Source organism: Squalius cephalus, assembly GCF_949319135.1.
Source record: "Squalius cephalus genome assembly, chromosome: 2".
Lineage (NCBI taxonomy): Eukaryota > Metazoa > Chordata > Actinopteri > Cypriniformes > Leuciscidae > Squalius > Squalius cephalus.
In genome coordinates, this window is record NC_137123.1 from 8,728,107 (window position 1) to 8,749,935 (window position 21,829).

The window sequence follows — 21,829 nt, forward strand, 5'->3', positions numbered from 1 at the left end:
TGCTAAAGCTCCTCAGGTCGTATTTTTGGTGGCATATATTTGTAGAAATGATCATTCTTTCTAAATGTGATGTAAATCTGTCCTGTAACTACCAAATAAACAGAAACAGATGCGAATAAGTAAGTGTGTCCTCTTTCTTTAGTGAAATAGACCTAACGCTAACGGTAATTTATTTATGTGTGACTAATGTGCAATTTTGACATAAATTAATTCATTATGATCAATGTATCACTTTTTATTGTAAACCTGTGGTAAAACATCGATGCTTGGATTTTAAATATTCAAGTAAACAACAAAAATACCAGCAAACGGTGGCACAATCTCGCTGTTTCCAGTGATTTCCTTCTGATTAGTTTATTTTTGTTGATAAAACTTCCATCTGCTGGTGAAAAGATGGGCCAGTGTGACGTTGTTCCAGAGAGGCGTGTTACGGGCGTGTTTTAGTGAAGCGCTGTGGAGCTTATGGCCCGACAGTGGAAACGCAGCAGATTTTGGGCCCGGTCATACATGCCAACCCTCCCGATTTTTCCGGGAGACTCCCGAATTGCAAAGCCCCTCCCGAAAATCTCCCGGACCGACCTTTCTCCCGAATTTCTCCCGATTTCCACCCGGACAACAATATTGCTACACCATCCGTCACTGGGCACCGTTTCAGACCAAACGCTTGCGCTCCCATGGCGTCTGTCGTTGCTATGCAACCAAACTGCGCTCTCCATGATGACGACGAAGAAGTATCAGCAAAGGATTAATTGATTTCTAGCTGTTACGGTTGGTGTCTAGTGTTTCCCTCTCCTTGTGATGACGTCATGACTCTTCTTTTTTTCTATGTGTCTGAGTTTATTAATAGGTTCCAACCCGTTGTAGGTTCGCACCTGTGTATCATTATACACCTGCGGCTCGTTGGAGTCGTTCCTGATCTACTATAATAAGGACGCTGAAGCGGAGCATGGCAGGAGAGAGGAGAACCAGCAAACAAGCTTTTGTTTTCTTTTATATTCTCTTTTTCTTTTTATTCAGTTAAATTACTTTGTTTCTTTGTCTTATTAATATTTGTTACCTTCATATAATTTTGAAGTTCATTATGTTTCTTTATTTGTGATACGTGTTTCGTGAGTTCCTTCATGTTTGTGAGTAATAAACGTCAACGCATTAGCTTTACTACTAGATATATTTCTGGAGATGAGAAGGAAAAACCCGCCTGGAAAAACTAGCGCACCACGTTGCTCCCATTATGAGCGTGCTCACCGTAGCCGTGCGCCTACGGTTGAAATAACGACCTTGAGCGCGAAAAAGACGCGATAAGTTATGTGAACGGCCCCTAGAAGCAGATGTCTGAAATGAAAGGCAAGAACTGCTATTTATTTAGCTTTAGACTGTTACATGAAAATTCAAAAATGAAATGTCATAATTATAATGTTTTGAGAGTTTACTTATGTAATTGTTGCATTAGGCTATGAATTAATAAATGTTTATTGATAAGATCTAGCTATTTCATGTCTTTTCATTTACAATAGCATGAACCACGAGTAACGTTAGTCGAGTAACTCGAGTATTGTTTTGATAAGAAATCGACTAGTAGTAGTCGTGCAACCCCTAGTTGAGGAGTGTTGTAGTTATTGTACATTAGGGTCTAACATTAACCTCCTGAGGAGAGGCCTTAAGGAATTTAATTTGTCAAATAAATGAACCCCCCCCCCCCCCTCCCCCCCCCCCCCCCGTCCTTTTGAATATCTCCCTAATTCTGAGGTCTCAAGGTTGGCAAGTATGGGCCCGGTGCTCCAGGCCCGAGGCTATTAGCCCGGCACGGCCCGTTTAAAGCCCTGGCTCGCACTGGCCCGACAGTGGAAAAGCGGCTATTAACAACCAGAGAGCGCAGCAGTCACAGTTCACTCTGCTCTGCACACAGACAATATAGATTTTGAATCTATTATAAAAGTTGTTTCCTCTGCTAATCATATCATAATTTCAATTCTTATAGTTTCACAAAAATAGCTTTTATCTCCTGACCCCCTGTAGCCTAATATGTTATGTTTCCTTTTGTCTAGGCCTACTGTTTCCATTTCCATTTATTCATTTTGCAGACACTTTTATCCAAAGCCACTTACACCAAGAAATGCTTGTAGAATAACATTCAAATACACTGTAAACCCGAATAAGTTAGCAGAACTCAAAAAATTTAAGGCAATCGATTGCCTCAATTTTTTAAGTTTTGAAATTCAAAGATTAAGTAAGCAGAACTGGCAGATTTTAAGTTTGTACTTAAACATTTCAAGTTAAGAACAATTAAACATTTCAAGTTAAGAACAATTAGTGAACAAACTCCATTGCACAACTGCAGGTGATAGGTGCGTAGGATAACAAGACCAATTAGTGTTAATAAATATTCATTTTAATTGCAAGTTAAGAACAATTCAAATCAGAGTACACTATTTCATACATTTAACTTAAAACCTTCATGTAATCTCAATGTGAACACTTTCATTAGTATTAACTTATAGTTTTAACAAGCTAGTTTGCTAACATACTATTATGTTATCATGCTAACAATAGTAGCCTATGTTATATAGCACTTGCTGTATGAGTGCAACAATATAAAGATTTTATTTGCTCTCAAATCAAGCCGCATGCACCACTTGTCACCATGATGGTAAACAGTGGCGGACTGGGACAATAATTCAGGCCGGGAATTTGACTCCACTGCCAGGCCACCTCTGCTGCTGCAGTCACCACCACCCTATTCATGTAATCTACTGGACTGATAAACTTGTAGGCTAACCCTATTAATGTAACAGGTTATAGCATAATTGCCTAAGTCATTTTTTGTTTCTTCTTGTTTTCCAAAGACATTGAAATATGACTTAGGCAATTATGCTATGAGGCTAACGATATCTAAAATAATTTTGTAGACATAGAGATGAACCGATTACAATTTTCTAGGCTGATTCCGGTTTTTCATTGAGTTTGACCTGCCGATTCCGATTTTTTTTTCTAACCACTTTACAGCACACACAAATATTTATTTTTGATCTTTTCTTGACTTTAACCCTTTCACGCGTAAGTTTAAAATATTCTAACTGACACCCCCACCCCCAGAGTGAGTTTTTTCAAGGCAAACGTTCCCTTTAATGTTTCCATGGCGACGCGTCACGCGATATTATATTTGAAAAGATTGTTATGGCTGCTTCCACAGACATCAGTGTGTATTTTACAAACTCCAAATGTATTGTTTTACTCGTGCTTATGTGTATTTAAATATCTGAAACCTAAAATAAACATTATGAGGTTGAAAACACTGCTAAGTTGTGATATATGACAGCGCTGTATGCGTCCGACTCTGGCTCAGCGCCAGCCAACGCGCGAAAGCACAGTTTGAATCTGGCAGTTATGCGACGTCTCAAATCGGTAAAATTAAATATGTAAAATTATAGACGTAATGAGTGGCACATAACGTGAAGTAACATGGCATTTTATTTTGTTTGAAATTTAACTTGTCCAGTGGGACAACTAATTTTCTATTCCACTTGTCCTACAAAAAAATCCACTTGTCCCGGACAAGCAGACAAGCCTTAATGTCGAGCCCTGCACTAACACTATTCTGTCTACTTTTTATTCATTTTTATTTATTATATAAAAAATATGCTACATGTAGACGAAACGAGACTTGACACAGCACAGCAGCACTTACATATTGTTACTCGTTTGTTGGTTTAATTTTATCTATTGTGATTATCTAAGTGATTTGGATGAAAGCGTTCGTCTGCCAAATTATTATAAATATAATGTAAATGTAATCTTGACCGACCTGTTCCCTTACTGGCGAACATGGCTGGGATTTTGCAGCAGCTTGCTGCGTCTGTGGCCAGGGCTTTTTTCCTTTTTATACGCTCCCTCTCTGCTCCTCCTTTGCGTTTACGCTCCATTTTTTGAACGATTTAGTCAGATATACCCTGTAGGCAGTGCGTCGCTGACGTTGGGTGGGAGTGTCATTTTCACTCCGCCATTGCCTGATTCGTCGATTGAGAGATCCGTCAATTAATTCGTAGTTGCACACCAGCCTATCACATGCCAGGCTGATCGTCTGCACAGCGGCAGCCGGCAGGCCAGAACGACTGTCAGGCCACCGGGAAATGTCCCTGTGCTCCCGATGGCCTGTCCGCCCCTGATGGTAACTATCCTAAAACCAACATTAACAGAAATTCTTCCAAATTAGCATAACAAAACATTAATCAATACTCAATGGCCCTCATTTATCATTCTTGCGTAGAAACGGGCGTATATGTTGGCGTAAGATTATGCTTACACTCCTATCACCGCCTGATTTATGAAGCTGTGCGTACCTTTGAAATCCAGGTGTACGCAATTCCTGCCCTTGATAAATGCCGCGGCTGAAAACGAGCGTCATTAGAATAACACGCCCCTATATCAAGTCTCCGCTTCCCCCACGCCCTCATTTTACGCCATGGACACACGGAAGACGGCAAAGAAGAGAAACTTCTTTGAGAAAGAGAAACCAGGGAAGTGGAAAGAAACAAATTAAATTGATTTCTAGATTTTTTATTATTAATGACGCTTGTTATTTAGAAGAAGAATGTCGTTATTATTATTATTTGTATTATAATTATTATTTAAAAGAAGAATGTCATTTTTATTATTTTGTCAGTCTGAATTATTTTTTGGTCATTGAAAGCCTTTCATTACTGAACCCCAGTCCGTGCGCACCTGCCGGGCCTAACCATCGTTTCAAAGAATAGTAGCTACAACGGCGAGCGCGTCGAGTATAAACGCCGCGTCCGTTTGGGGAGGTGCGCGCACAGTCTGCGGAGACTCGCGCTGCGGAGCCAGGCGAAAGTATAACAAGGCTTGAAACGTCAGGTAAAGCGCACAGGCTCGCAACTGAAGGAATACATATGCCTACAAATTGGTAAAGTCACACAAATTAAACACTGAATGTTGCACAAAAATAAACACTGACGTTTATAATTACTATGATGTTGTTTTTTTACAGTGGGTCATATATATCATATCTTTTAGTTTGTCAGTGCGTTTTGTGGTGTTAGGAATTGTTTTTCTGCTCATTTCCGCACTAACTCAAAATGTGCGTACACCACCTCGTGAGCTGGCGTAGGATTTGAGCGTGCCGTACGCCAACGTCAATATTGATAAATCTCAAAGTCACCGTGGTTTTGGGTGTACGCCAGGTGTACGCTGGAAACTTGGTGTACGCACTTTTGATAAATGAGGGCCAATATCCCTCTTAACATTAATCTTGCACAAAAAAAAAACATTATATTACACTTAATTTTAGCATTTACTCTCCCATTCAAGTGCCATCGGCAAAGCATGCTGGGAAATAGACATCCCAGCCATTTCAGTTAAACTTAAGTTTGTCTAAATTAAAATAAATAATTTCATAAAATTCAAAACAATGAAACAGTTCAGTTTACTTAAAATATATCAGTTCTGTGAACTTGAAAGAAAAAGAAAGTGCTAAATACTCATAAAAGTTCATTTGACTGAACTAATTAGTTTAATTTAAGTTTGTCCTACACAAACCAATTAATTATTTTGAGCGTTAGGGTTTACAGTGTACTGTTTTCATTCTGTTCAAATGAGCATATCAAACTTTTTTTTTTTTACCTGAGGCCGTATTCACAAAGAATCTTATAAGAGGCTACAAGTATAGCTCCTACCTGGTGAATTTAAGAGAAACTCCTGAAAATAATGGGCGTGTCACTCATAACTTTAGACTCTTAATGTGTTTTACTAAGAGTATTCACAATATTATAATATTATTAATGTTGACCTGGTTTAACTAACTTTTATGTGATAGCCCTATAATAGGGGTCCTGTGCATGTCTCTGGGTTACTGGCTTAGCAAAAGATCTGCACTAAAACAGATTGTGTGTAGCCAAATGCCCCCCCAAACATGACATCCTGGTAACCCCTCTGCTTGCAACCAATCCCTTTTTTGGTTTTCATGAATTATAAAGTGGTAATGTTGTGGTTTTAGCATTGTGGGTTTAGCATTTAGCAAAAGTGAGTGTCTGTGTTGTACAGGATACAGCTTCTGTCAGGTCAGGATTTGCATAAAGGTTTAATGCAGTTTGTAGGCCTCTTGTCAACTCAAAAAAGAGGAAGTGAGAGTCAAGGGTTTTAGAAAAGATGATCTTATAAAGTCCCATCAAACTCAATAAATTAATTCCAAGCATTTGTTCACTCGGCAGAAACTAGGTATCTGTGAACAATCCTGTCTGTGAAGAAATAAAAAGTTCCACTGCTTGTGAAAATCACACACGTCTTAAAGAAATGCTTTGAAAATGTGTGTAACTTTGCATGTTCTCGACTCTTTTCACTTCCTCTTTCTTTCTCCGTTTGGCTAATTCTCGTGCTCTGAAGGGTGCTGCTTCATTTGCCCTGTCCATTTTATGATGAGGTATTTTCTTATGTTACAGAAAGTATTATTTGAGTAGTTTTAATCAAAGCTAGTTTTGAAGCAGCAAGTAGGGGTAAAATGTAAAGAGGAAGATAAAGAGTTCGTCTTCAAGGCTCATCTTATGGTTGTAAACCACTGATTCACTGCATCATTTCATCGCTGAAAAACGGTAAGGGAATTTATCTGTTTGTAGTATGTAACGTTACATTTTAAAAGTAAAATACGAATTATCCTTGTTATCTGCATGTGTTCATACTGTATGTTTAAAAAAAATGCAAAGGTTAAGATGGAGCATCAATAAAATATCAGGTTGGAGGTTTCTTAGATTTTTACTGATATCTGAGATGGAAACTCTGTCAGTATTTATCAGTATTTTTATTTGTTGACTATACTGATTAAATACAATTTTCATAAAAAAAAAAATGTTTTATATGTCAGTGCCATTGTTTTGTCTCAAGATGCACACCAGTAATGTTTATAAAAGCTACTCAAATGTCCTAATGGAACTAAGGCCTGGCATCATCAAGCCCTGTCTGTAAAACCGGGCCAATATTTCACATAAAAAGCTTGTTTTTAAAGACTGTTTTAATTTTTCTGTCATGAAAACTTTCTCACAATAACCTGAACTTGTTCTTGCCGAATCTCAAAAGATTCACCTTCACAGAAGCTAAAATAAGTGGCTTTGTGATTGTGATTCCTGCTCGTGTCAGTCAGAATGGCTCCTCCTCTTCCTCTGATCTTGTTGCTCATGATTTCGGGTAAGTCAGACCCATTTCTGCTTTTCAACATCCTCAAGCACTACAGATGCAGTTAATTTGAATAAAGAAAATCATTTCAGACTTTTTCAGTGAAAAAGATTGGGAAGTGGCTGGTGATCGTGATGCTAAATTGTTCAGGATGAATTTTGTGTTTCAGGGGTTTCTGGTGCTGATTGGGGTGTGAGTTACAGTCCTTCACACATCTGTGCACTAAAGGACTCAACTGTGATAATGAGATGCACTTATACATACCCTACTGGATATCAGATCAAGAAAGTGTTCTGGACAAAAGGCCCAATTCAAAGGGGTGTTGAGCTTCTAGATCTGTCTGAGGACCCTGAATATAATCAGAGGCTTCAGTATCTGGGAGATAAACAGCAGAACTGCACCATCAGACTGAGTCATGTGACACTGAAGGATTCACACATGTACTATTTCAGATTCATCACTGATAACAGTGGTGGAAGATATACTGGTGTTCCAGGAGTGACTCTTACTGTCACAGGTGACTTTGGTGAGGTTTATCTCTTCTTCTGTGCATTATGTTGAATAATAATCAGTGTATGAGAGCAGCACTAGATATAATGTGTGTGTTGTGTTCAGATCTTCAGGTGGGGTCTCCTGAGAGAGTGACAGAGGGAGATTCAGTCAATCTGAGATGTAAAAGCAGCTGCGCTCTGACTGACACAGCAACATTCATCTGGTACAGAAACTCACAGCCATTAACTGAGAGAAGAGACAGAAACAATGAACTCCTGCTGCAGTCAGTCAGAAGAGAGGATTCAGGCAGATATAGCTGTGCTGTAGACGGACACACTCACATCTCTCCTGATGTTCAGCTCAATGTCATGTGTGAGTACAGATTCATTTAGTCTTTTAAAAAACTGGAGATTGAGTTTGAATTAGATGATTTGAGGTTTTAATTTTTGTCCCTTTTAGACCCTCCAAAGAGCGCCTCAGTGTCCATCAGTCCATCTGGTGTAATAGTGGAGGGAGATTCAGTGACTCTGAACTGCATCAGTGACTCAAACCCTCCTGCAGAAATCAGCTGGTTTAAAGGAGGAACGATTGTAGGATCTGGAAGAATCTACAACATCTCAAAGATCAGCTCTGATGACAGTGGAGAATACAAGTGCAGGTCCATCTATGAACATCGAGAGAAATACTCTGATGCTGTGACTTTAAACGTCATGTGTGAGTTAATAATCATATGCACATTGTTTAAAATTTCCAAACACATAATTTTGTAATGTTTATTGTGAATTTTCATTTTTGTCTGTTTTAGACCCACCCAGGAATGTCTCAGTGTTGATGAATGGATCTGATGTAATAGTGGAGGGAGATTCAGTGACTCTGAACTGCATCAGTGACTCAAACCCTCCTGCTCTGAACTTTAGCTGGTTTAAAGGAGGAACATTTGTAGGATCTGGAAGAATCTACAACATCTCAAAGATCAGCTCTGATGACAGTGGAGAATACAAGTGCAAGTCCATCAATGGACATGGAGAGAAATACTCTGATGCTGTGACTTTAAACGTCATGTGTGAGTTAATAATCATATGCACATTGTTTAAAATTTCCAAACACATAATTTTGTAATGTTTATTGTGAATTTTCATTTTTGTCTGTTTTAGACCCACCCAGGAACGTCTCAGTGTTGATGAATGGATCTGGTGTAATAGTGGAGGGAGATTCAGTGACTCTGAACTGCATCAGTGACTCAAACCCTCCTGCTCTGAACTTCAGCTGGTTTAAGGAGAATGAACCCTCAGCTGTTGGATCTGGACAGAGTTTCAGTGCACTACAGAGTGGACGCTTCTACTGTCAGGCTCACAATCAACATGGATCTCAGAGATCAGACGCTGTCACTGTCACAGTACATGGTGTGTACCATATGCACTTTTGAGTTTGCATGTTATTTGGAAAGAAAAGGGGGAGGGGGGAGGGGGAGATCTGAAATTATAATAACAATTGACAAGTTATTGTTAATTTTGTGAATGTATTCATAAAACACATAAAGCCATTTATGTTTGGTGGAGGCTCAGTTTGGACTTTTAGGTTCAGTGTAACTTAATGTTTTTTGTTTCATTTTATGTAGTGGGTAAAAAAGAACATAAACAAAAAGCAATACTACAATATTCTGTTATTATAACAATACATTATTTTTTAAAACCACTTCAAAGTCTTATCTAGATTATGTGAATTTTGAATTACTATGCATGAAAAATACAATAGTACTGGAAACAAATATTTCATACAATGTAAGTCACCCATAGTCACCTTTTTCTCTGAGTGACAGTCAACAAATCCTTGATATACACTGCAAGCAGGATTACTGGAGTAATGGGCGTGACAAAAGGTAGGTGTAGCCCCTCCAGTTCACACCACCCAGCTCTTAGCGGGACTCGAACCCAGGCCCATCCACATGGGAGTCGGGTGTTCTAACAAGGAGGCTAAAGACTGCAGTCTCTAGTGTCAGCAGCTAGAGCGCCTCTTGAGATCAGGGGAGTGAGGTTTACATGCACAGTTCCCACTAGCCTACATCTGTTACACTCACCCCCCTAAACCTCACTCCCATCAGGGTTGCGGCACCACTGTAGCCCCTCCAGTTCGGACTGCCCGCTCTAAGCGGGATGCGAACCCGGTCCCTTCCACATGGGAGTCTCTGGAGAAAGGTCTTCATCATTGGTCATGAAAGCTATCTGTCAGGGTGTGGGGTAGGATTAGGGGTTAATTTCTGTTGTAGCAGTTCACCTTTTGGCACGCCTCCTTTTGGCACACCCATTACTGCATCCTGCAGCAATCCCTGTTTCAGCAGGGCTGCCAATTCTCAGGCATTCAGCATTAGACTCATGCAATTGCTCTCACCGCCACACAGCCATTTTCTTACGCAGTAAATAAAACTTGTGGGGAAAAGACTACACTGACAATGCTCCAACAGACAAGACAGAGTAGGTTATTGTTGATATGAAACAAAGTCTCCCCTTTCAATTTCTGTCAGTTTTATTACAAAATTCAAACAATAATTTCCGTTTATTGATCTGTCACACCTTTAATGTGTTAATGCACCTCAGTTAACCCTCTGGGGTCTGAGCTGTTTTCTGGGCCCTGGAGGTGTTCTGACATGCTCTGACATTTGTGCTTATTTCTGTTACTTGTGACATTTTCATGGCTAAAGTCTGATTACACTGTATTCAGCACAAACTCTGCTACAATAATATATCAGCAGCATGTATGTACAAGTTTGTAGTTTTGAGATAATGACATTTATGCGTGGTTTGTGAAAATACAAAAAAAAAATCTCACTGAAATAAGGTCATGAAACCCATACTGATTATTTCTTCACAAGACTTTCGAAAATTGTATCACGTAGCCTATAATATTTGCTCCAAAACTATGTGAAAACTGACTGCTCATTCAGATAAGACAATATATTGATTTAAAATTTGTACGACGTGTTTTGTGTGAGAAAGCTTTATGCGGGAGGTGTGATCACATCATTAATATGTAAGCTTTTCACACCTGAGAAAGACAAAGGCCCTCCCCTAATGGCCCTATTAGGAGCCATCAGGCCCTGCCATTCTGAGCAACCTTGCACAAAGAATGAGGAAAATTAAAAAAATAATGGCTTTTTGATTGTTTGGATTTATTTACAACACAACATAATCCAAAGATACAAAACAAATGACAAAAAAGCACTTATTGAAAACAATGATCCAAAGACAGAGACCTTTGTGCCATTCCTAAAAACATTGTACATACCTTTCATTTCCAAGGTGTTTGATTTTCACTTTACCATGTTCATGTACAGAGACTCATGTGAATGTTGAAGTCAGCAGGACTCAGTGGCATCTGGGCCCTGAAAGAAAAAAAAAAGTGAACATACTGATATCAAGAGAAAGGCCTGCATGATTTTGGGAATACATTTTTAGATTTTTCTGGTTAAAATTGCTTTTTAAAATTCACAGAATACACACACACACACACACACACACACACACAAATGTTTCCAACAATATATAATATAATGAACACCAGGTTTGTTGTGCCTTGTAGGCATAGGCTATGCGCAGTGCTGCATAAATAATAATAACAATAACCTATAGCAGCCTATAAATCTTCCAAAAGATTTCAGTAACAACTACGCTAGAGAAAAAATATATTGATTATCATATGTTACTTCAAATGTTTCCATTCGTTATGATGATATGAAATGAGATAATAGTAAAAACATGAAGTTGTTTGGTGCGTTTTGCTTTTCAAACGCGCTCGCATTCCAAAATATGATGCATTCAAACGCGACCGTGCTCCAAAATATGAAACATTATGGTTACCATATACATATCTACGTTTGAGCAGATATCCACAAACACAGTAACAGTAAATGTCACGGTGTGACAAAAATTAGAGAAAAGACTAAAGTCCTTGTGAATGCAGTGTTGTTGTGGAGACCTCCAGTGGACACCCGTCTCTATTGCACTGCGAATCTGTTGCCATGGCAGCAAGGCCAATTGCCCGATTGACAGCAGGTGTGGAGTAATTACAGAGAGTGTTGTGAGAGGGACACGTATTCAGATGGGGCTTTAAAAATAGAGAGGAAGCAGACTGTCGTGTGGTTCTCCTCCCGTGAGATACTGTGTTTGTCGGCGGGCTGTTTTGTATTTGAGGCTGGGCTGTGAAGCAGGCGAAGATTGAAGCTGAGAAGTGTAAAGAAGAGAGTGAAGTATTTATCAACGAAAACCCAAGGAATATCGTCAGCAGTGGGGAAGACGTAAAGTGATGAGTATCGGATTCGTTGTTTATATGCACTAACACTGAAGTGGTGTTAAGAGTTTGGAAAGTGTGTGGCACGAGTGAACTAGTACACCGAGTGAATTGTTGATCTGTCTCCAACTTTTGTCCGCTCCTCGCTGAATGTGACGATCGCTGCACCCGTTTTCTGCTGTCTCTGGAGAGAAGTTGAGCCCTTGCGAGAGACGAGAGTCGATCTGGTGGGAGAAAGACCGGTGGGTGAGTGCTGGCCCGAATGCACGGTGTGCGAGTGGAATGCAGTGCCTGAAGTGACGATTCACACGGTTTGTGTTATGGAGTAAAGTTCATCGTGTGGAGAAGTAATAGTAGTCTGCTGTGCACTCTCTCCTTACAGTCTTTCACTCGCCGTCTCCAAGGAAGGTTTTGATATATCAAGCGCCCAACTTACCATTTTGAGATAGCCCGGCTCTGTTAATTCTGAATGTTTTATATGCTGTTGAACTGTTAAACCCTGCTACATTGTTACAGTGTACAGCTGAAGTGGAGTGTCTCGCTTAAAGCATCCTCCCCGCCTGGTGGTCTCCACACGCTCCTAACGAAAGCCGCTGCCCTGTTCAGAACGAGAGAAGGTATTGCAGCTGAATGTTTCATCTACGGTTGAACTGTTAAACCCTGCTACATTGTTACAGTGTACAGCTGAAGCGGAGCGTCTCGCTTAAAGCATCCTCCCCGCCTGGTGGTCTCCACACGCTCCTAACGAAAGCCGCTGCCCTGTTCAGAACGAGAGAAGGTATTGCAGCTGAATGTTTCATCTACGGTTGAACTGTTAAACCCTGCTACATTGTTACAGTGTACAGCTGAAGCGGAGCGTCTCGCTTAAAGCATCCTCCCTGCCTGGTGGTCTCCACACGTTCCTATCGAAAGTCGCTGCCCTGTTCAGAATGAGAGGAGGTATTGCAGCTGTAGGATTGAGTGCGAAACAAACACAAATGAATCTTCCAGGTGAATTGTTCAAACATAATTTCTCACAGAACTGAACATTCCAGACACCAAATCACCAACCCCAGAGCCATAAAAGAAGGCTCCAGCCAGCCAGTCTCCGTTGACCAACGAAAACCCCCAGCTAAGAACTTTATGGCCATGCAAGCTTCAAAGAAGATGAGCCCAACTAAAGAAAGAACTGGTCAATGTAAGATAGCTTGGAAAAGAATGATTGGCTCAGAGATAGCACAATTCAGCCCGATCAAGATAACAGCAGAAGCTGCTCGAGCCCACAACATTCCAGACTCCCCCCTCCTTAAGGACCTCTGATAGACCTCAGGGTGTAAAATCGTTTCAAACCACAGAGCTGAGATTTTACCTATAACATAAATAAAATCATTCAAGAACAATTTTCAATGGACTTATAGATCAAGCATCATGCAACGACATGATTCTATATTGTTCCTACAATAGATGGGTGTATCTGATATGCTTAGATGCCATACAATTCATGTAATTGTTATAATTGTTAGATGTTTGAATGAAAATGTGTTGTGTTTCATATCAATATTATCGTATGTTCTTAATTCAAAGGATGGCTTGATTGAAATCTGTGGAAAATGTTTCGGATTCTTATAATAGTAATAATGTCTTAGCTGTGGCCTCTGTACTCTTTGCTAGAGCTTAGAGAGTAAGGAGAGCACAGATAAGCTTGATTTATGATAAGAAGTGAAGAGAACGCCACCTCCTAAACAAAGACAGTGTCTAATTGGTTAGAACTGATCCAGGAGGCTGGGCGGACATTTGAGTTTAAAATCTTAACACCAGAACAAAGTTTAGAGTTTCAGTGCAGAACCAAAAATGCAGCGGGAGATGAAGATCTAAGACAGACAAGTAACCATGTAAAACGCGCAGACGAAATAACCCAAATCAAGATCTGAATAACATGGGTTAAACAGCTTCATTCAAGCCATCATCTACTCTTCTCAATTTCCTTTCTTTTCTTAGTTTCCTTTCTTTTCCGTTGTGAGTCTCGGTTCTAAGTTAAGTTTTGCGACAAGATTTCGAGCCACGTTTCTTCTGCAAAGCCAGCTTCAAACAAAGACTTTCATTCCGCCAACACGCCACGTCACTGACCACGTGACCCAGACATCAGGCACGGAGACCAGCCAAGAACGACCGGGAAAACCCCTTTCACGCAACAAAAAGGGAATCCCCAAAAGCAAAGACAAGCAAGTACTGCCTCCAGACTCTTAAACTGAACTGGTGTATTTGATACTGATTTAATAACCTAGGAAACGATAAAAGGGTTAAACTAATGATTGATGGTTCATTCAGGTTGTGTTTTATAAGTGCATAGAAACTTGGGATTACATCATCTCACTCTTAAACTCACTCTTAAAACTTAATCTTTCCTTACTCTCTTTCTTTCTGCAACGCGTATGAATGTGTGTGTCTGTGTTAGATATTAGTTGTATGTGTTAGAATAATCAATAAAGTCTTGTTTGTATTTTAAAGAGAAATATTACTTGTGTTATTGTGCTTACAAATTTAATGTCTTAAACTTCTGATCTAAGTTACCTTGCTAACTATATAGTGTTTCACTATAGTTCGGATATTTATATCCGTTGCAGAGTTGATAGTTACAGCCAGTTCAAATGAACCGCGAACGAGTCATTTGCTCGGTTGTAATAAGTGACTCTTTTGAATTCCCTATAAATTAATTAATAATTCCTTTGAGCTAAATTGTAATCACTACAAATTACAAATATCCTACACAGCTGAATGTTTCATCTACTGTTGAATGGTTAAATCCTGTTGCATTGTTACAGTGTACAGCTGAAGTGGAGTGACTCGCTTAAAGCATCCTTCCTGCCTTGTGGTCTCCACACGCTCCTATTGAAAGCCGCTGCCCTGTTCAGAACGAGAGAAGGTATTGCAGCTGAATGTTTCATATGCTGTTGAATAGTTAAACCCTGCTACCTGGTTATAGCGCACAGCCGAGGTGGAGTGTCTCGCTCAAAGTGTCCTCCCCGCCTGGTGGTCTTCATACGCCCCATCGAAAGCTTCTGCCCTGTTCAGAAAGAGAGAAGGTATTTCAACTGAATGTTTATTGTGCTGTTGAATAGTTAAACCCTGCTACCTGGTTACAGCGCACAGCCGAAGTGGAGTGTCTCGCTCAAAGTGTCCTCCCCGCCTGGTGGTCTCCACATGCCCCATTGAAGGCCTCCGCCCTGTTCAGAAAGAGAGAAGGTATCACTGTTGAGCGCTTGTATACCGCTGAACCGTTGAACTGTTGAACTGTTGTATTGTTGCAGTACACAGCCGAAGGGGAGCGTCTCGCTCAAAGTGTTCTTCTGCCTGGTGGCCCTCCATGCCTACGTTGCAAGCCGCTGCCCCTGTTGAGAAGGAAAAGGAATAGCTGCGGCACGTGCCTCGATCGAAGTGTCTTCCTGTTGTCCAAGGTTCCCTCACGTCTCGGCTAAAGGCCCCCGTTCTAACTGGTTTGGCATAAAGGACACTTACCGGGATATACTTACCTGTTTCCCCTCCTGGCCCGGTCCGCTCGCCACCTGTGTCCCTGTGCTTCGTCCGAGTCTGAGGCAACCGCTCCCTGGGTACTTACCTCTGGGGCAGCATCCGGGACTTGTTCCACTCCCGCCCATGAGTACTTACCTGGTTCCAGTCCGAATGGGGTCCGTATAACCACGACTTCCTCTTGAGTCCTGTAAAGAGTACTTACCCAGTGACCTACCTAGACGGTGTGAGTTTCCTCCTGATCCCTCTCCAACGAGCTGCAGGGCCGCCACGATCATTCTCCCCTCTACGGTCCAGGGGGCCATCGAATTCCCTCTGGTGACAAGAAAGAAGATTTTAATTAGGATTCTTCAAATTACTGCTTTTAACTTAATAAAGAAAACTGTTATTCCTTTATTCCCTTGTCTGTCTGGTCCTTGACACGTTCCTCGAGGTGGTACCTGGTTTCCAGGGGTGGGTGCAGTCTGGCTTGGCCCACCCAGACCTGTGACAGTAAACACGGGTCTAAATATTATAATATTCACCATATATCTAGCAACAGTTCAACTGCAATGTGAAATTTATGCAACAATAACAAACTAATATGTAAGAATTTCTTACCTTACATCTTTCTTGTCTTCAAATCGCGTTCTTCTTCTTCTGAGGTAAATCCAATGTAAGCTCACGGCGCGTCTTTCAAACTCGACGAAAAGCAGAGACTTGTGAAGTTTTTTCGTGCTTTGTTTTTGAGGTAACGAGCTTGTTCGCGTTCCATGTGGAGATTTGCATGTGAATCTCTTTTGCGTGCGTGGGCGTGGTCAAATTAAAAATAATGAGCAAGCGTTTGAGATACTGGACATCTTGTTGGTTTTATACAAATTACTTAAACAGAGAATATTTGTTTTCAGTTTGAATCCGATCATTTAAAAGTACACACTTAAATGTTTATAAAGGTATATGGCTCATAAATGTGTGACAAGTATTCGCTGAGTTTGGTTTCAGTTTATAGACGTGCTCAAGAAAAAAAAGTTCACCGCGACGGGGAGGCAGAAAGCACACCCTGTTTATTTTCTTTATTTTACAAAAGCACAATGTTTTGATTTGATTGTAAGTGGACACATACAAAAGTAGAAATATCACAGATTCTTTTTTTATATTTCTTTTTTCTGTATGACCATAAATGACGGAGTAATTTAAGTTTATTGTGCTACAATGTGACGAAAATCCAGCAAAACGCGCAGGCGCGTTTGTCGACCCCAGAGGGTTAAAGTGGCATGTGAACCGATCTGTCTTCCACTAGTTCATGGCTAGTGTCCATTACTAGTTATAGCTGCAAATAAACATGAATGGACATCAGAAGTAATTTTGAAAGATAAAATGCAGCTTACTGAAATGTATCATGTTTCATGTAATTGTTCAATGAGTGTTTCAACTGAAGAAAGACATGAATAAAAACGTTGCTGCTGTGGGAGGGACAGAAAGCTCTTGGATTTGATCAAAAATATCTTAATTCGTGTTCCGAAGATGAACGAAGGTCTTACGAGTTTGGAACGACATGAGGGTGAGCAATTAATGACAGAATTTTAATTTTTGGGTGAACTAACCCTTTAATCTAATAATCCACACAATATACAGGAGAATCATAGGGAGAAACACAGGGCTTATATGGACAGGTAGATTGACTGAAAGAGAACAGGTGTGCAGGACTAATTAACAAACGAGGAAACTAACTAGAGACCACAGGTTGGCAAAACACTGGCTGTCAACACCAGGGGAACAGTGGAAGGAGATGGAGCCGATGGAGGTGGAGCTAAAGATCCGATGAGCCCATGCAACATCGCTGGCTCTGGAGAACAAGGCTGAGCCACAGCGATAAAAATTTGAGGTAGAGCCAGAGGACTGAGGTGAAGCTGGTGGAACTGAGGACCAAGACGGAGCCAGAGGGATGACGGAGCCAGTCGAGGGGTGGAGAGATGGAGCGCAGAGGCTCAGAAGTCCATTGTGCAGGCAGGACTATGTTTGACCAAGGCAGAGCCCTAGGAACAAGGAAGCCTGGTGGAGCTGTAGGGACGATGGTCTCTAGTGGAGCCGAGGGAGGAAGGAGCCAAGGCGGAACCGATAGGTTGACGGACTGAGGTGAAGTAACAGGATCAGTGGCTGGAGGCAGAGCCAGGGGATCCACTTGCATGAGCGATGCTGGAGAACTGAGGACTCCAGGCGAATCCACACAGTGTAGTGGTGTCAGAGAAGGAGCAGAGGGACTGGTGTGAACCAGTGTGAACCCTGTCTCCGTCACACAAGGGACTGGTGTGAACCAGCGGAGGCGGGACTGACAAACTAGCTGCTTTTGGAAGAGGAGGTGGGAGAGGGAGGCTGACTGGGAACTCTGGCGACACAGGATATTACAAGCGGGGTGAAACCAGTGAGGACACAGGAGACTTTGTACTGGACAAGACCAGTAAGGATGGAAGAAACTCAAATTACTCTAAAAAACAGTTAGCAAAGGCCAGCTGCAGCTCGCCCTCAATAGCTGGAATATGGATGGGGCCTTCCTCCATTCCCTCATATTCAACTAGTATTCCCACGTAATCACACAATGTAGCCGTGTCACGCACCTTGTTAGACATTTCACGAAGCTCGGCCTCCGGGGCCATGTTTGGCTCAGTCTTTGATCCTTCTGGCTCTTTCAACGTTGCAGGCTCAGGCTCAGTCTCATTGTCTTCGGTGGGCTCTAGTATATCCTCCGTGCAGCGGGGTGATGGCTGGCTATGCTCTGGATCTGGAGTGGGGCTGGTGTCCTCCATGGGGCAGATAGGGAAATCCGATCCATCATTCACCAGCACCCACACGAAATCCTCTCTGGGACCATGCACAGGAAGGCTAACTCACTACCTTGACTGCTCTTGTGCCGAATATACTACCCTGACCGTTTGCTCTGCGTTTTTTACCTCACCTTATGAAAGTGTCAAGATTTTGTGGGTGAGGTGGTTACTTTATTAACGAGTCTGCCAGTTGGCTAAAATGAATCACCAAGGAATCACTGGTGGTCGCTGTTGGACGGTGCTACTTTACAAAATTGCTGTTTGATTTCGCAACAATCATATTTTGTAGGATAATCTTGTTTTCTTTTGTATTGTCAATTAAACAGTATTTTGTATGAGGGGGCACCGTCTCCCCTGCCTCAGTCACAAGATCTTTGACTATGGAGATAAACATGAGTGTGTTGAAATGCAGCCGTCCTCCTGCTGTATACTATGATTCATGGTTTGATTCTGTCATTCTAGACAATGATAAAAACAACATCCTGTCGCTTGTCTTGTTGTAGGACGAAAGTTTCTCTATGCATTTGCTGGGTTCGCTGGTGGATTGGGAGGTATGGTCTTCATTTTCATCATTGTGTTCATGTAAGTTAATTCTGTCTGAAAGCACATTAGAATATCAAGCTGACTTATTTTATAAACAAAATAAACATTTTAGTTAATTATTTATTACAGAAGGAAAAAGCACAGAGCTGAACATGTCAGTCAAGAGCAGGTAAATCAGATTATCAAATTAGCATTAAACAAATGCAAACACCACCCTGTTATACTCAAAGCTTTTCTTTAATAAAAGTGTAACAAGTCATTTTCTCTCATTTTAGGATGATCTGTATGTCAACTTAACAGGCGGAGGAGTATCAGCTCATGATGGGGTTAAGTCTGAATCTGGTGCCACAAATCAAAACGATGCCCTGTATGCCTTAATTACCCTAAGCAATTTCAGTGGAGATCAGACTAAAGGAAAAGCTTCTGATTCTGAAGATTCAGATGAGATCCAGTATGCAACTGTCTTGCATCACATGAAGGAAGAGAGCGAAAGCCAGTATGACAACATCAGGACACACCGGCCAGATGCTGCCATGAGGTGAGAAACAGAATCAGGACATGTTTAGAAATTAATCTGAGGCACTTTTGAGCCTCACTCAGTTTTAATTTAGCTCCTGTATTTGTAGGCAGTACTGATCTGTAAAGGTCATTGATGCCTTTATCTCTGAATATTTTGATTTCACAGATCTGATCAGATCGTGGAGGATCATTCAGTGATTTACAGCACAGTCAAATGATCAACAGATCAGTTTTGTGAATTTACAGCGCTGCCGGGATTACTTTTCTTGGGAAAGCCGATCTCCATGATAACAACTCCCTCATGTGGTGGGACTGTGGCACTGATAGTCTGATGCTGGGTTTTCATTTCTCCTGTTTAGCTTTTATTAAGATCTGGATGTTTTGACTTAATGCTTTTTTTCTCTCTCACTATGCTCTGGTTCTCTGATCGTGATTTTGCTTGAGGCCTAAATTCTCAATCCAGTTTGTAAAAAATCCAGAAAAATGTTGTGTATAGAATTTAGATTTGTCGAATTCGTCTGTTCAAGATATTTTGTTGCAATATAATTAATGTATGTATTTAAATCTACATTCCTGTCGTCTCAGTCTGTCGGTCACGTGGCTTCAATTTTTCACCCATTTGAGTTTTCAGAAAATCCTCTAAAAATAATTAAATCTTCATCCGATTTGTATGAAATTTGGCATGGTTCGTGTAGAGACCCTTCTGACAAAAATGTGCAAAGATAAATTATTTGTCAAAACCATTGGCGGAAATTATAAAAAATTTAGCCAAAGCCCACCTCTATACTCTGTGAGCACATTTATCTTAAAGGGTCATGAAACCCAACATTTTCTGAGATTTTAACTGAGTTATCTGTGTTGAACATCATAGAAGACAATGTTACCATCTGTAAGTTTGATAATAGGAGAAAAAAACACAAATGTGATTCATCCACATTGTGAGTGGAACCCTGTCAGTTCTGTTTATTCTTGATTTGGAATCAAGTATATTGTGTATATTGTGCGTAATGGTAAATTGCAGCATACATTTTTGGGAAGTAGCTCACCAGGCCCACTTTTGTAGCATTTGTCAAAACTGTGGTGAGAACTGACTGGTTTCATAGAGACATGCAATATCTTTCCCTAGTTGACCTGACTGAATCAATAAGGATGTTATTTGTATCACATGGATCCTTGCATTAGTTTGAACCAGCAAACGTATGAGCACCTTATTGGCCATTTCTCCATCACATCATCTCGCAGTAATAATAACATCAGACGACTCATATCCGTTTACTGTCAAACTGATGACAACACATGGTCAAGCACCTAAAGTAGTTACCCAAAAAGAGTAGAAACATCAAGTTTACCTGAGATAACTGTGCAGATGATAACTTAGAGTTTTCTATTTACATGAAATTAATTATTTCAGACCTTTCAGGCTCATTTTTGTTTTTCGAATCTATAAATATTGGTCAGCGGCGCGTGCCAGACTAAATTCTCACTAGTTAAGCTTCTGTGGTACTGTCAAGGAAGTGAAACCTTCGTCTGTTTTTAAATGCGGACGCAATGACGCATACATGCATTGAAAGAATTGTAACCTAAAAATTTGCTTTATGGGGTAACATCTAAAATAATTGATGGGTAACATGCACATATTACTGATAATCATTGTTACTAATTGCAAATTAGCTTATGCTATACTCTCGATGTGCAATACATATTTTGCCAAATAAAAATAATGAAATATAACTGAATTTTATTAAATAATCTTATATATGTGCAATATTATAACAGCATGCCATGACTAGACACACATGTTTATAGTGACGCAAACCACAAAACTTCTTGGAAATGAACCAGTCACTGAAAGAATTACTCATGCGTATGTGCAACAGGAAACACCAACCTTTACCATCAGTTTGCCTATTATTGAGATTTCACAGCTTCTATTAATAATAGATCTACGTAGGCCCTTGCATGTCAGCAGACTTTTATTTTAAGACTTTAGGGAGTTTTTTTTCGTGTGTTTACTATGTGTCTTGAAAGTCAAGCTTATATGTATGTGTTGGAATCTTGGATTGGCAATCGAAATAAAACCTGGAAATAAACTGGATGTTTTTACGATTTTTAAAAATATAAAATATAAAATTGGTTTAAAAAAATAAATACAATTATTTAAATATAATATCTGTATGTCACTAATCAGAGGTAGAAAAGAGGAAATGACGCAGTTCTGGTTATAAATGAGGCTGGTGGACTTGAAACCTTCCTTATTTCTCCTCAAGTGTCATTTGGTTACAGCTGATGAGGTGTCCTGCTCCACGGTACCACCAGTTTATTATATATTTTTGTTTTGTTTTGTTTGTTTGATTATATTATTATATTTCTGCTCATATTGATTATGCGTGTTGTCCGTCAGTCTCATCTCACCCTGTTGGAATGATTGTGTTGCAGGTGTTGCTATGGTGATGTCAGTCAGAATGGCTCCTCTTCCTCTGATCTTTCTCCTCATGATTCAAGGT

General features: G+C 40.5%; 1 protein-coding gene across 1 annotated transcript; it reads left to right on the forward strand.

Moving 5' to 3' along the window:
* Positions 1-6,374: 6,374 nt before the first annotated feature.
* Positions 6,375-21,408, forward strand: LOC307144599 (B-cell receptor CD22-like). Its single transcript, XM_079847088.1, has 11 exons — positions 6,375-6,602; positions 7,084-7,191; positions 7,349-7,705; positions 7,795-8,043; positions 8,131-8,385; positions 8,477-8,734; positions 8,826-9,074; positions 18,767-18,845; positions 18,936-18,975; positions 19,082-19,344; positions 19,492-21,408. Exons 2-11 carry the CDS (start codon positions 7,149-7,151, stop codon positions 19,541-19,543), a joined length of 1,845 nt encoding a protein of 614 aa, XP_079703214.1. The 5' UTR covers positions 6,375-6,602; positions 7,084-7,148; the 3' UTR covers positions 19,544-21,408.
* The last annotated feature ends 421 nt before the right edge of the window (positions 21,409-21,829 follow it).

Coding starts and splice junctions, on each gene's coding strand:
- LOC307144599 (XM_079847088.1), top strand. CDS start 7,149: ATGGCTCCTCCTCTTCCTCTGATCTTGTTGCTCATGATTTCGG. Junction 8,735..8,825: donor TGTGACTTTAAACGTCATGT/GTGAGTTAATAA, acceptor TGTCTGTTTTAG/ACCCACCCAGGAACGTCTCA. Junction 18,846..18,935: donor ATTTTCATCATTGTGTTCAT/GTAAGTTAATTC, acceptor TATTTATTACAG/AAGGAAAAAGCACAGAGCTG.